This window comes from Xiphophorus maculatus, chromosome 1 (assembly GCF_002775205.1).
Source record: "Xiphophorus maculatus strain JP 163 A chromosome 1, X_maculatus-5.0-male, whole genome shotgun sequence".
Taxonomy (NCBI): Eukaryota; Metazoa; Chordata; class Actinopteri; order Cyprinodontiformes; family Poeciliidae; genus Xiphophorus; species Xiphophorus maculatus.
In genome coordinates this window covers 2999356-3015105 of record NC_036443.1, presented here as the reverse complement: position 1 = coordinate 3015105, position 15750 = coordinate 2999356, and the positions used below count along the sequence as shown (strand labels likewise).

At 36.2% G+C, this 15750-nt stretch overlaps 1 protein-coding gene across 1 annotated transcript in view; it reads left to right on the top strand.

The window, feature by feature from the left end:
* The window catches only part of LOC102234515 (copine-9-like), an 88903-nt gene that overhangs the window by 57250 nt on the left and 15903 nt on the right, over positions 1 to 15750 (top strand). The window contains exons 10-18 of the mRNA XM_023337928.1: positions 1339 to 1380; positions 1603 to 1678; positions 2618 to 2671; positions 2896 to 2957; positions 3361 to 3407; positions 6312 to 6493; positions 8032 to 8159; positions 13175 to 13277; positions 14960 to 15017. Coding sequence (XP_023193696.1) covers positions 1339 to 1380; positions 1603 to 1678; positions 2618 to 2671; positions 2896 to 2957; positions 3361 to 3407; positions 6312 to 6493; positions 8032 to 8159; positions 13175 to 13277; positions 14960 to 15017 — 752 coding nt within the window. The remainder of the gene's footprint in view (positions 1 to 1338; positions 1381 to 1602; positions 1679 to 2617; positions 2672 to 2895; positions 2958 to 3360; positions 3408 to 6311; positions 6494 to 8031; positions 8160 to 13174; positions 13278 to 14959; positions 15018 to 15750) is intronic.

Here is a 15750-nt window from a genome sequence, read left to right as displayed (position 1 = left end):
CTTACAATAAATCCATTAATTTTGTCAAGCAGGCAGGATGTTTAATTTATAGTAGCACCCTACTGGTTTACAAGAATCCTAAAATCACTTATTTGAAGGGAGCGTAAGAGGCCTTGATGTAATATTTTGCAATATCTGCCACGAATTAAAATTCTACTCTACAGTGCGGATGGAAAAAGGAAGGATAATATTAATGAGTTATTTTGATGTCATCGTAATGTTTAGTGATACTATTGCAGCTCCGTGTTTTGTTAATATTTTTCAACTTTAGAAAATAATTACCTCCATCGGTTGTTTATTCATAATAAAAATTAAAGTCAAATGTAATTTTTATAGCACATTTCAGCAATAAGGCATTTTAAAGTTCTTACATCATGAAACACAAAAATGCAAAGTCATAATGTAAGAAATAAAAGCCAAACTTTTCCAAAACAACTCGTCATGGGAGTATAGGATTAACACATTCTGGGTCCTTCAAAGCATGCAGCCCCTACATTCTGTTGTTTTAAGCCTTAAAATACTTCGCAAATTTAGTTTACTAACAATTTATAATATTTAATGGAGATTGCTCAGACTGTGTGATTCTCAAGATAGACGTGTAAATAATTCACAGCAGTTTACATCTTTCAGGCTAATCACAGAAAACCTTTTGAAGTTACAAACACTCATTACTTGTCGGCTTCATCAGCTTACTTCTTTTCACAAAGGTATGTTAACCTTTTGTGCAAAATTTGCAACAATATTGTCTATATTTTAGCACATCAAAGTAGATTAAATGGGCACAGCAGTTTTCATTCACAGTAAAGCCAATAGTTTTGTATTTCCTGGTCTTTTCCTGCTGGCTACCTGCTGGAAGGCTGAGGCTAGACATGCTTTTAAAAGTTTGCGTCGTGCAACAAGTCACTTGCTGGAGTTTGCACACTTTTCTCAGACCACTCTGATGACTAATGACTATCGTTCACATGCAATACTTTAGCCAAGTAATGTGATGTTCAAATCACACGACTGAGCAAATTAACATGAAGGTGAAATCATTTTTATGCTAATGCATGCTAACTTCAAATGATTCTCTCCTACATGTCAAAATTGTTCTCTCTCTCTGGACTAATTTGGGCCCAGAGTTCAGATAATCACCAGTACCTGCTGCACCAACACTCCTTCAGTGTGATTTATCATTTATTCAATATATAATTGCTCTATCTGCTCCTGCTATGATGGAGAGATTTTTTTCCTTCCTGTTAAACCAGAACCTGCTGTTCTTTTTAACTGACATGAGGTTAGCATGTGTGGTTAGCAGGAAATTTACAAAAAAAGTCTCATGCTTAATTTTTTTTTTAGGACTGTGAAGGTGGACGTGTACGACTGGGATCGAGACGGAAGGTAAAAGCCTTTTTCTATTGTGTGTGTTTTTTTGTTTCATCTAAGAAAAGAAATGTGGTAAACACCTGGCAAAATTAAGAAAGAAATGTGGACGGATAGAAAAACACATCAGATTATATGTGATTAGATTATAAAATAATGTCTCCTGCTTGCCTATTTGAATAGACAAAAATGCAATGCAATGTTTTTTGTTTTGTTTTTATCCATTTTTGTTGTCTGCAGCCACGACTTCATTGGAGAGTTCACCACAAGTTACAGAGAGCTGTCCAGGGGGCAGAATCAGTTCAATGTCTATGAGGTGAAAAATATGTGTTTCTGTTTATTTTCTTTCTATTCAGCATTGTTTGTTTGTTCTTTTTTTAATCTTTATGCTGTAATTCTTATATAAAAGCTAACATTTTACAACCCTCTAAGAGCGTGACAGACCACTCAGTGCGTTTAGCTAGCTAACTCTATTTATCTGGCGAGCTAGCTCTATTTATTTATTTATCTGGCTAGCTGGCCTAGCGCCATCCTAGCAATATTTGACTAACTGAACCTACAGTACATTGATAGGTAGGACTAAACATCAGCGGGTTTGAATTGTATGGTGGTTCAATACGTCCCCTGGTCCATAGTTGTGTATCGGGGAAGATGTACTACAACTTCATCATTTTTCAAATACTTTCATATGGTGTGTATTCATGAAAATCCACACATTTTAATACAGCACACCTTATATGGGCCTGTGCATGACACGTTATATAAACATCACATCAGACCCGACCGTTTCAATAAGCACTTTTTTTTTATTAAAAGCTGCAGAACTAAATGAGACTGGGTCACAGGAAAACAACAGAAGAAACATAATTATTCATCAAAGAGAACTTCTTAGCTGTTTGTTGGAAAATATCTACATACACAAGCTGAACAATCAGCTATTAAACTGTTGAACTGCTAACTCCATTAAGACTCAGCTCTTTAAATTATGCTTAACAGAGGAACACTTATCAGAAGAAAATACTTTAAGATTAAGACGGCAGCAAATGAAAGAAGTAGCTGTCTCTAAGAAACATCCTACTGAGATGGATGGATGGATGGATGGATGGATGGATGGATGGATGGATGGATGGATGGATGGAGTCAAGCATCACTTTCTGCTGAATTATTCATGCTCGTTGATTAACTGTCCTCTAGAGTACAAAGTGGGTTTTTTACATTTTCTCAATCTCCAAATGACTTTTCCATTCATCTGCAGGTTTTAAACCCCAAGAAGAAAGGCAAGAAGAAGAAATACATCAATTCTGGGACTGTAAGTGCTCCCTGATTGGTTGTAACTCTGTCCTTTTCTCTGAACCGCATCGTTCATACTTTTTAAGAAATTGAATTTCACCTCTTGGATCTGCTCCTCTTATTGACTCTCTTTGCTGTTTGGCCACCTTCCTCTCTTCCGTCGTTCATTCATCCCCTCGGCGTCGGGGTGTGTGTGTGTGTGTGTGTGTCTGATGGTATACGCGTGTGTTTGTGTTTTTCCAGGTAACTCTGCTGTCCTTCAAAGTGGAGTCAGAGTATACCTTTGTGGATTTCATCCGCGGAGGGTGAGTGGAATGATAATTAGCCCACACTCACTGCATGACTAAATAGACTTTTTTTCCCGTTGTTTGTAAATGTGTGTGTATGTGCTTGACTGAAGGGATTTCCCCAAAATCTCAAATGTGGGCATAATATTGAAATCATATTTGTTGAGAATTGATTACGTTTTGGGGAAGGTCTCATTGCAGTTATCTAATTTATTTAGTTCACCTTTAATTACGGCTTCCATTAGTTTGATCCAATTAAACCCACAGGGTGGTGTGAGGCTGCTGTCACGCCATAACAATTAGCCACCAAGCAGTCAGCCAGAAACTGATTGAATTACAGTGTATATTTTTGGTGTACTGAGTGTCGGACATATAACCTTTGTCAGGTTTATTGAAGCACTTTATGTTCTATGTGCAACAGGACACAACTGAACTTCACCGTAGCGATTGACTTCACAGCGTCTAATGGTAAGTTACTGAGCAGACAGACTGGGCACACTATGTGATTTTGCTCATTTTCAAGGAAATTAACAGTTTTTGATGGTATTTTTATTTTATTTAAGATGAAATATCAACCAAACATCCAGAAGTTATATTTGATCTTCAAGTGAAAGATGGCAGCCTAACAGGGGTTCCTGTGGATCAGTGGTAGAGTAGGTGTCTGTGTTCACATAAGCATTTGAACTGCACCAGAGTTCACTTCAACTGAACTGAAAACTAAGTATTTAGATGGAGCAGCGTTAGCACCACAGTTTGACTTCGCTTTCACATCTCTCAAAACAAACTTTCTAGGTAAATGGACTAGAGTTCAATTAAAGTGGACTAAACAAGACTATTGTGGATTTTTGCTGATGGTATGACAGGAGAGGTTCTACACCAATTCTGTACCTTTACTAAAATTCTTGCTGGGTTTTTCTTGACTGCTTCTGCTATATTTTAGGGCATTTAGCACATATTACTCATCCTTATGGTTCTGATAGACATCCACTGGTCTAAAAGCTGGTTAAAGATTGCATAAAACGCTGTTTCCATGTGACTAATCTCCCAAATTTTAGAAAAATGTTTTTGCAAGGAGCCTAATTTTAGTCTCAAATTATCACAGAAATTTCTCAAAAGTCTTTTTGAATCATTTTGATGTTTCTCAGAAGGCTTAAAATATGTAGTATCTATATTGAAGAGCTGCCAGATTTGAGATGACTAGGTTGTAGTGAAGACAGACATCTTCAACCAATGGAAAAGATCTTGAGTATAGAGGGAAAGTATTTTGAAGATAATTTAACTACATAATTTGATAAAAGACAGGGATCATTTGTTGTCTGCTCTACTTGTAAGTGATAATTTCCAGGTTTTAACAACGGAACCACCAAATGTCCAATGATCTTAGAACATCCTGTTATTTTGGCTCTATTAAATATGCTGATGACAACATAGTATGTAAAAAATGCTGTTGTTTCTTTTATTTTATTTAAAAACATTTTTTTACAACATTCACTAAAACTGCTTTAAGCAAAGTAGAAAAATATTTAGTTTTTTTTATCAGCGCATTCAGAGAAAAGTAAGATCATGAAGATTTGATTCATCTGTATCATGTTTCAGTTGATTCAACTTGGATCAAAAATCCATAAAAAAATACAACTGAAGATTTGTGACTTGGGGATGTGGAAGACAAAACATTTGTAATAATACAGACAACCTCCCACTAAGCATTCGCTGCCTCCCTTCTCCTGTCCAACACAGTGTTGAACTGTCAGTCACGCAGCTGTCCATGCGCTGCATTTGAGGTTTTTCATTCCTTGCTGTGCCATTTTACTGCACCATCTCAATTCTTTTATTTTCTTGCTACATATTGGACTCGTTTCGTGTTAGACTCGGTGTACAATTATCTGCAGAAGTCATGGATGAAATTATGGCAGGTCATGAAAGGTGCATGAAGCTGCAGGGGAGGACTCCTGTGATTGATGCAGTCGTTTCATACTGATAGCTGTGAAAAAAAACAACTTTCATTTAATTTTATCTAGCAGCTGGTGATCACAGATCTCACCTGCTTTGTTTCCTCCAGGCTGAACAACCATATTCTACTCACTCCACATCCTTTTTATTCAATGTTTTGTTTGGATGGGGATTCATTTCAGAATTCACATCAAACTCTTGAATACATTAGGATATTATTAAGAAGTTCATTTCAGCAACTCTATCGTTAAGTGAAATACATTATAGAGATTAATACCATATAGATTGATGCTTTCAAGCTTTTATGTTAATTATGTTGATTGTCAGCTGATGAAAACGTGACATTTAAGATTCATGAGGTTATATTATGACAGAGAATTAGAGCTCTGCTAAGAAAATAAAAAAAGTACAATTACAAGAATAAACTCATAATAATATGAATTTAAACATATACGAGAATAAAGAAAATAATAAGAGGAGAGAGTTGGAATATTATGACTTCTTTCTCGCATTATTGACTTCAATCTCTAAATATTACAACTTTATTTTTGGTTGAGTTGATTCTCGTTTAATCATGCCTGTATTGTCACAATATTATGACTTTATTCTTCCAGTCCTGCAACTTTATTCTTGTATTATTTCAACTTCATTCTCATATAAAGTCGAGTATTCTTGCAACATTATGACTTTATTCTCTTCATATTATGACTTTCTTCCCGCACAAGTTCATCTTCATAACTTAATTCTTATTTTTTTCTTAGTATGGTTGTAAAACGCCTTTGAAAAATATGGCATCAGACCAATAAAAAAAACACTTTTAATACAGAAATTTGGGCTTAATGAAAAGCTTGTGTAATTCCTGCTTAAAGGTTGTAATTTCAAAACTGTACTTTTTATCTGACCAACGAACCCCATCAACCTTATTTAATAGATGGAATATTACAATTTCTTGTTTTTTTGCAATTTGACCAGATTAGTCATTTAGCTAATTTAACCCTATTTTATTACAATATGTACATCGCTCTCTAAGGCCATTTATCTGGAACCGTGTTTTAGCGAATTATCATTATTCCATAATCAACCACTTGTGCTTTACCTTTAGGATGTTTTTTAAGCCCTTGTTGTTTGGGAAGGCACACTCACACCATGATGATAACCGCACAAAAACAAAAGCAAGCAAGATTAAATGAAAAATCAAAACACACCAATTTCCAGCCTTTGCTGTAAATTTAAAATCATTTCACGGTTCTGCTCATGACATTAAGAACATGATAAGTTGTTAAACTAATTTATGCGAAAATCCACTTAGATCTGGATCTAAGTGGATCCAGATCTAAGGGGGCAAACCCTCTGTTACAGCATGGAGATATTTCCTTTGGTCATTCCTATTGCGTTGCCTTTGGGGTGTGTGTGTCTTCTAAGGTAACCCGTCCCAGCCCACCTCTCTCCACTATATGAGTCCCTACCAGATGAATGCATATGCCATGGCCCTGAAAGCAGTGGGGGAGATTATCCAGGACTACGACAGTGACAAGCTCTTTCCTGCCTACGGTTTTGGAGCTAAGCTGCCCCCTGATGGCAAAATCTCCCACGCCTTCCCACTGGTAAGACGGACACACTCACACAAAATATATAAATTCACACTTGCGGAGCACGTCCGTGCAGTCGGCTTGGGCCAAGACGTGTGGCTACAACAACAGCTGGGCACACGAGTTGAGACGATAGCTCATCTGCCTGCCAGCGGGAATCTCTCGGCAACCCCTCTACTTCCTCCTGGCTCCCTCCCGAGGGGATGAAGGCAGACTGTCAAACATTGCTGGATGCTACGCTGAAGTAAAACTAAGGGATGTGTATCATTAGATACAAGCTAACTCTTGATGACTACAAACTTTTTATTGTACAGGCAAAGATTATTAGGCAAATGAACACATAATTGTAAAGGAATGCTTCAAATTCAGTAGTTTTTTTTATTGTATTATAGATGAATATGTTGTCGCATGTTATGATGGAAATAATTAGAAACAGATTTACTCTTCACCACAAACTTTTACATTAAAATACCTGTTTTTTTAACAGCCAGAGACAGTAGTGTACACATTTCTTGCTATGTAGGAAAACATTCAGAAGCTAAATTGCTCATGGGAAGCCCAGGATGTTTAAATAATTTATTTTTTTTGGAAAACTCAAAAATAGCAGTAGTCTCCAAAATGTCTGAAGATCTTAAACCAAGTTCTTATGGAGGACCTATCCTGCCAAAAACAAGAAGTAAGATACAACAAGAACAAAAAATGTGAAAAAAATAAAATTGTGAAGGAATAAAATAAGAAAATACAATGGCTACAAAAATATAATAACAAATTGTCCTCTCTTTAATATAAAAGAAAAAAGAAAAAGATATTCAAAACAAAGTTATTAAATAAATAAATTAATTAAATAAATTATACAGGGATAAATTATAATAGATAAAAAGATACAAATTAATTAAAAAGTATTTTTTTAAGTCTGAGATTTTGATCCGTTTTTTTTATCTTGTTGCATTTGATGGTACATTAAGTAATTTGTTGAACTATTTTTGTGTTGAGTAATTAACTTATTAAACTGTTATCTATTTATTTCTGAATTGCCTAATAATAGCAGGATTGATCTTCCGTACATGACAATTCACCTGTTAGTATGACTTTCAATTTCTTACAGAAGCATGAAAAACTGTGTTCCTAAAAGGATTTATTTTTCCTGCTGCTAAGGGTGTAAGAAAATGGATGGGATAAGTGATGGTGGTTGATTAGATCATTTAACCACCGTTTCTCCTGATGATCTGTCAGAATTGGTTTATGGGTCATCTATGTTTTTTCTTTTTAACTGAACAAAAATACACCAAATTCTGTAGTACATCTTTGTATTAAATTGTCAAAGTCAAGCTAGCATGGCTGACCTGTGTCCCTCTCCCTAGCTATTTTTTTAATTAAAACTTTTTTCCTGATTTATGAAATGTGATACTGTTGAACTTTATCTAGTAGTCATAGTCTTGACAGTATCAATTAATTGCATTGTATCTATACACAATTACCCTGTTTCCATTAGCATAGTTTCCTTCCTATGTGTGTGCCTGTGTGTCTCCATATTGTTCTTCTCCGTGTTGCAGAATGGCGACAGCGATCAGCCAAACTGTGTGGGCATAGAGGGAGTTCTGGAGGCCTACTTCCAGAGCCTGAGGACAGTGCAGCTGTATGGACCCACCAACTTCGCACCAGTTATCAACAAAGTAGCAAAGTAAGCTCAAAGGAATCCAACATTTTACTCTGATACACATTCATTTCAGACTAATCCCACCACTTCTAGCTTATGGCTAGATATCAAGTCAAAGATCAGAATAGCTTGGGGAGGGCTGTGACTGTTTGATTCTTATTTTAATATCTTCAACCTAAAGGATTGAGAAGTGCATCTATTTTTTCACAAATTTCTCTCTCTTGGTCTGTACTTGTTTAACTAAATGGTAGACTTTTTAAAATGAATTTCAAAACTGGTTAGGACAGATCATTCAGCAGTTATACACCTACCACAGAAAGGGGGTGTACTTTCTTTTTATCATGACTGTGAGCTAAAAAGATTATAGCTTCAAAAGTGTATCAGTAAAAATCCCACATCCCCAAACACTAGGATTTTTCTTAAATTTAAGGAGTGAAGTGGTGTAAGACATTTGTGTTTGGTTTTACCTTTTGTGCTCATTTATTAATTTTTCATAATTAATTTGCACTTTATTCCATTGATATCCATGTTTAGCAGAAGTTCAACATTGTTGGTAAAATCGCCTTAAAGTTGGATGACAGACATGTTACCAGAACATATCATCACTGTCGGCTTCCCAAAATAAACTAAAGAGGCAACAAACAACCCAATTTATTAGGTTTTGCTTCTGTTTAAAGACATCAGTGAAATCTATAGCCTGTGAAGTTTTTGTTTAAATGATGTCTAATTTGACTCCCCATACCAGGCAGTGCAGCATGCTAAAAGTTGTTTTTGTTATTGTCTCTTCTAATCACATGAGACGCAGACCAAAATGGATTGAAGTAAATTCTCGACTGTTTCCAGTAAATCCTGTGTGCTGTTTTTTTTTCTGTTCGTTTTTTGCTGTTGCAGGCTTTTCCCGCATTAAAATTTGTTTACAGCATCCTCCTCTTCTGTTTGGGGAGTGAAGATCTTTTCATTATCCCTCAAACTTATCTTGGATTTCCCTTCAGACACTGTTGTGCTTGTCTCCTAATCTAGATTCTTGGAGCAAACGCCATGTTTATGTCCCACAATCCTTCAGTTTGGAGCTTTTTTGTGGACTGGTAGTTGAAGTGTAATAGACGTTTACAATACATGACGTGGTAAGTGGTTGTCAGACAGAAAAGACTGCTGAAACAAGTATCATCCTGCACATGGTTTACCATTTTTGGATTTGGCCTGTTGGATTTCTGGAGGATATACAATATGTCATAATACATATGTAAAAGTTTTCAAATAATTCATAATTCATCTTTTTTTTACACAAACCATATTCTTTAACAGAGTGTTGATCAATTTTGAGAGCCACAGGAGACATTGTTCTGACATAAAGAGCCTGGATGTCCCACTTACACTTTGAGAGAATTTACCACTTTAACCTTAGAGAACTTATTGTGACAAGTGTCTGACATTATAATCTTTATGGTCTATACTTCTTAGAGATTGATCTCACTGTAAGTCATAATCTTGGAATATTTTTGACGCAGTAAGAGTAAGAATTGCTTTTCTGTTTAAAAAATTAGCTTATGCTATATATGCTTAGCATGAGCTATAATGGCAGGAGTAATTGACTGAATAAGTCTGTGTGGAGATTTAAACACACTGAAAATTTTTATGCAATTAATCGTGTTCTTTTTTTTTTTTTACATACAAAAGATTCCAGCCGGAACCTTTGTGCTCACACGTTTCTGGTACGTCAGTAAATCTGACACATGAACGACATCCACATAAAGCAGTAAAGGACAGTGAAGCTGCTTCTCTCTGACCACTGAGGCTTCATTTAGCTTCAACAAACAATCTGATGGGACGCTGGAAGAGATTATTGTTGTGCGCTAAAAGGAGTTAGCCTATCAGAGAAGCTACTCAAGCCTAAAATAGCATCTCAATGCTAAACATGTAGCAGCAGCACAGAAGTGCCAACGCTAATGTCAGAGTCCACACTCCACATTTCCAAAGACGTCACATAAATAATCCGGAGGTCCTGGAAACCTGAATGTGTGGAATAACACTTTGAACCAGTCTGATGGTAGAAAAACAAATTAAAAACAATAAATATCTTTTTGTTGCGCTCACTTATATGTTTATTTATTCAAAACTTTAGCAGCAAAAAGTTTTTTTTTAATTAAAAATGTTGCTTATTTTGTTCTCAATTAAAATGTGTGAGAAAAGAACTTTCTTTTGCAGAAAGAACTGTGTTCATCAAGAAAAGACATGTGGTTTTTGTGTTCGTCAAGATTACGCAGAGATTCTCTGACTAATTTTTTTATTCTAACAATGAAGCTGAAAATCTCTTTGAAGGCATCAAAACGATTCTTTAATCGACCAATTTCTGCCTTAAGCTACAAAAATCAGAGGACACATTACGCTGTCAGTGGAAAAGCCCATTAAATGATTATTATTCTCTACCTTGGAGGCCCTAATTGTTCACCTCTGACACAGAACTGATCCTCCAACAAAAAATCCTTTTTAAGTGATGTGAGGTGGAGGAGGCTTTGACGGAAAAGTCACTGAGACTCACATTTCACTGACTTGTCATTCAAAAGGTTTTTTTGGCGGAAGCATGACCTGCTTCTTCATTATACGATTCTAAATGGGAACATCATTTAGCAAATGAACACGCTCTATTGAGCATCGTCTGTCTTTATCAAATTGTCAATGGTCTTTCAATTCTGAAAAAAAGAAAAAAACATGAATAGAAACTGTTTATAATTTCTGCTGTAAACCTCTTCCTGCAGTTTTTAATTAAAAGAGCAGTTCAGTGAAACTAAAGCAGGGTGTTGTTTTAATATTTTGTTAAGTGAGTGGTTTGAATTATTAGGCTGCCTTCTCTTTTGTCCATGTTCTGGTAGGAGAACTGTCCATGTTGAAACTGAACTCATTTACTGTCATGTATTTCACATGAATATCATTAATGTCTGGAAACATCAGAATTAACCAAGAACATCTAAAAAAGGGAATTCAAATCGAATGCTTGGATTACAATAGGCATTTTTCTGAGTGGATTGTAAAAATGGAATACAATCTGCTTTCTTGGAAACTTATTGAATATCCCATTAAAATTCATAATGGAAACTGTGAAGAGGAAAACTGTCGTCCTTTCTAGTGGAGCATTAGTTCAGTCCTGCATTGCGGGAGCAGACAATAGCCGCTGACGTTTGAATAGGACCGTTTCTCCAGCTGGAAGTATTTATTTCATGGATGCCCTATTTTCTTTCTCTGTTGTCTACAAGTGTTTGTGGCTTACCTTCGGCATCGAAATGTGTCCAGTCCCTTGATAAAAACAGCGTTGTCTCTTTGTTTAACCAGCTTTTGCTGAATTTAAATGAGGCTGAGGAGCTTCCGGACGCTTTCATTTGAGGAAGAAAAACAACACAATGCAGTAATTCTTTTTGTTCAGCCAATAACATCAAGGAGTATCTGAGTCATTTTTTGTGTCGGCACTAAATTGTCAGGAATGCAGAGAGCTAGGTGTTTAACCATAACGCTTGTTTATTCCTTGTTTTAATGTGAAAAATATGTTGTTGTTTTTACCATCCAGCCATTCCTAACCTTGGACAGAGCTTGAGTGGTATCAGTTCTTGCTCTTCTTTTTTTTTTTTTTTGCAAGAAAGCACCAACTATAACACTGGGAAATGATCTTTATTGGCTGGAGGCGAGCTTACTGAGACCAAACCAGTTAAAATGTATGAGTCTCGTGAAAACCAGCAACCATATAAAATGTTTTAAACACCGTCTTCAAGACTTTGGAGTTAGTTTTGTTTTATTGAACCTAATCTGTGTAAAACAAGAGAAAACACTGAAGTTTCTTATGAAAAGAAAGTTTAGTAACAAAAACTGAAGCTGAGTAAATATTTTCATAAAAAGAAATTAATTAGTAATTAAATTGACAAAGTTCTCCCCTCCACCCTGGAGGTTTGGACTTTGTAATTTCTCAGAGTTTCGTGTCTCTGGTAAGGCACAGATCCACCAGTGAACCGGAGCGTTCGCTACGTCAGAACTTATTCAGCAAATGTGTTCCAAAACTCTCTTTTGGAAACACAAAAATGTAAACTCAAGCAAATGTAAACTTTAGTGCACGATTGAAGAAGCTACTTCAAATTCTGCCGTTTCCAGCGATATTTCAAAATGCACATAAAAACATTAACAGACACACAGCTAATATGTTCCACAGAGCTGATTTTATAGCTGCTGTTTTAAGCTGAATTTATAAAGATTGATTGTTATTTTGTTATAAGCCTGATAGTGTTTATAAGTCCTGACTGAAACAGAATCTACCATCATAAGCACATTTCATAAACACCAATCAAAGCCTTGAAGTGCCAGTTAGCATCAGAGGTTTGATGAAAACTGATGTTGGTATAAAACAGCATTTAAATATTTTGTAAAAATCATATTGCAACACATTGGATAGAACAGATGTTTTAAGTAACTTAATGACAACTTTATTGTTTAATAGAACCATGTAACAACCGTGGTTAGGGTTACGAGACGAGGGTTATCTATGATGAGTGACCAATAATTAGAACTTACTTATAAATGAGCCAAAATTCTGTTGAAAATTTTTACCTCAGGTCAAGGAAGTAGAAATGTTTGCTCGTACAAATCAAAGAAACATAATAGTTTTTTTTTTTTGTTGCATTGCTATAAATAACTAATACAGTCATGCCAGCCAGACCTTTTTATTTTGCTGACTGCATTTACTTGAACAGTATCCAAGCTTTGTACATTTTTTTAATAACATTATATATTGTCATAACCCAACATTGCCCTACATATACACTATGTTAGATTTTCAGAACTTGATTCAACCTCTTTCCTCTTCCAGAAGGTGCAGGTGCTCTTTGAGTTTATGTGCCTCATCAGAATGTGAGCTTTAAACCGTGTGTGTGTGTGTGTGCGTGTGTGGGCGTGTGTGTGCGTGTGTGTGTGTGTGTGTGTGTGTGTGTGTGTGTGTGTGTGTGTGTGTGTGTGTGTGTGTGTGTGTGTGTGTGTGTGTGGGTGTGTGTGTGTGTGTCCAGCTGTGCAGCAGAGATTACAGATGGCTCTCAGTACTTTGTCCTGCTGATGATCACAGATGGAGTGATATCTGACATGGTCCAGACCAAAGAGGCAGTGGTCAACGTGAGTGAACTAACACACATATACACACAACACACACAACACATGTACAACACATGGAAGAAGAAGCAAAGAAACAAAAGAAAACACAGCTAGAACCTGATGGGTTACAGTCCTGTCATCTCAGTTAGCAATAATATTAATGTGTATCGTTGTGTCCCTTCATTGTGTTTTTTGTGCTGCTAGAAAATGAGGCAGGGTATTTTCTGACAATAGTGTTTTTATTTATTTGGTTTGGATAAAAACCTGCTGCCTGCCAGGAAAATATTTTGAGATAATTGCTTTAACCCTCAAAATGTTCCAGCCGTAAAACATTAAAAATAGTGTTGACATCTCATTGAACCTTGGCTATAAGCATTTTTCAGGGTGTTGCATCAGTTTAAAAGCCTTCCCCAAAGTGAAGCTGCAATACATCCTTCAGCTTATGTCTGAAAATTCCAGGATGTTTACCTGAAGGGCTGTTCCTCAGAGTGCAAACACGCCTTTCCCACAAATTAGTTAAGAATCAACCCAGTTAGCTCCCAATAATTGGGACTAAATCGGAAAAACATGACATGTTTTTATCTGGGGTTTTTTCTGTTTTTTTCTTGCTTTCAGAGTTTTCATCAAAACTAGTTACAGTTTGTGTTCACAGTAATTTACATGTCAACACAAAAGATGTGCTTGTTGGTTGCAGGGCGATAGCCTCAATGGGAATTCTTGATTCTTGCAAGTTTCTAAGTTTCCTTGATCAAAAATGCAAACACTCGATCACTTTTAGCCGTTACTACTTATCTGGTTTGATTGGAGACGATTGAGTTAGTTGTCAGAGGGTGAGGCAGTCGCTATTTGGAAATGTTGAGATAATAGGACAGAAGTAGCCTGGTAAAGCCAGATGCTTTAATTTCTTCAGAAGGTCTGGATCCTCGGCTATTGAGAAACGATTGCTTGATGGAGGCGTAGGCTATGATGAAATTTGAAATGAATGGATCTGATTTTACCCATTTGCTAACGTTTAGCAGTGACGTATGTACCATTGCAACTACATTATAAAGCTCACTGGAAATTGTGTGTGCTGTAAGTGGGAAGTAGGGCCACAACATCTTTGCCACCAATAAAATCTTTTAAACATTCCTTTTGTGCCCATTTTAATTGCTCAGTGTTTGGAGTGTTTCACTTCGTCCACTGCCATCGCCACACTACTACCATAGGCAGACCATGATCTAAAACAGTGCAGAAAATCTACACAGAGCAGTAGGAAGGCAATATCGAGGCTAAAACAAAAGGAATTGTTCTCAACAACGAGTCTTTGGTGGGTTTCTTTCTTGGTGGATGACTTTAAAGTTCTTATGTGACTTTTATCATCATCAGTGTAGCAGATAGATCGGGGCTTTCGGCTGTAGACTTTACACTGACCTTTTGGGGGTAAAAACGTTGTTGAGCCAATAAGTGAAAGGAACTCATCAGCCTCTGCTTTTCACATCAAATCAATGGCATCCAGATGGTATCGATTTTGACCCAAAACAGTGTCTTTGAATAACTAATTTTTCTAGTATCAATTATATTGATGTATTGGTTACATTGACAAGCCTAACGACCAGTCGGCTTAATAAACTCAAATTATAAAGTTGATCAAACTCAACATCTCCAAACATCTGCTGAATTTAAAATGTAAACAATCTTTAATATTTGTGTCTTTTTAACAGGCAGCATTACTTCCTCTGTCCATAATCATTGTTGGTGTCGGCCCTGCTGAGTTTGACGGTGAGCAGAATAGTTTTTTATTATGAGTAAACATGACAGAGAAGATAAAACGGCTGTAGCAGTTTGTATCATCTGCTACTTAACATTTTACACATAAACACATTTTATGCATTTGAAACAAATCTGAGTAGAATATGGGGTTTTCTGCCAGCCAAAAGATTGGCTTAAAAATCCACTCTTTAGTGAGCTAGTGTGAAGACTATTGGTGCCTACATGTCAACAAAAGAAAAGAACTCTAGAAAATAGTTTATTATTTTCCCCTTGACTCTGGCCTTCCCTATAGAGAGGGTCCAAAGCATAACAATATTAATATCTGGGAGCCTTCAGTACATCTCTGAGGATTTCTTTTGGACTATTACACCTGGACACTACATTTTTGGAGGTAAGTTCCTCAGGTGTGTGAGGCTTAGCACCTATTAAAGGAGCAGGTTTAGTGCTATTTCATAGCACAGTCACGTAATTATGTTACATTCAGTTGTTAAAAAATTCTATATATGTCAAATATGACTAAAAATAAATTTGACTACATAATTTCACGCTTTGAAATTGGGTCTCTGTCTCTTTAAAAACTCCTGCTCTTTCTGAAACGCCACCTTCAGGAAGTCATAACAACATTGCTCTTCTATTAACCCTTCAATAATATTTTTATCAGCTGGAGGTTATTTGATTAAAAGAGCAGTATTATGTATAATCTATATTTTTGAGTTTTACATCATGGTATAATGTTATTCCC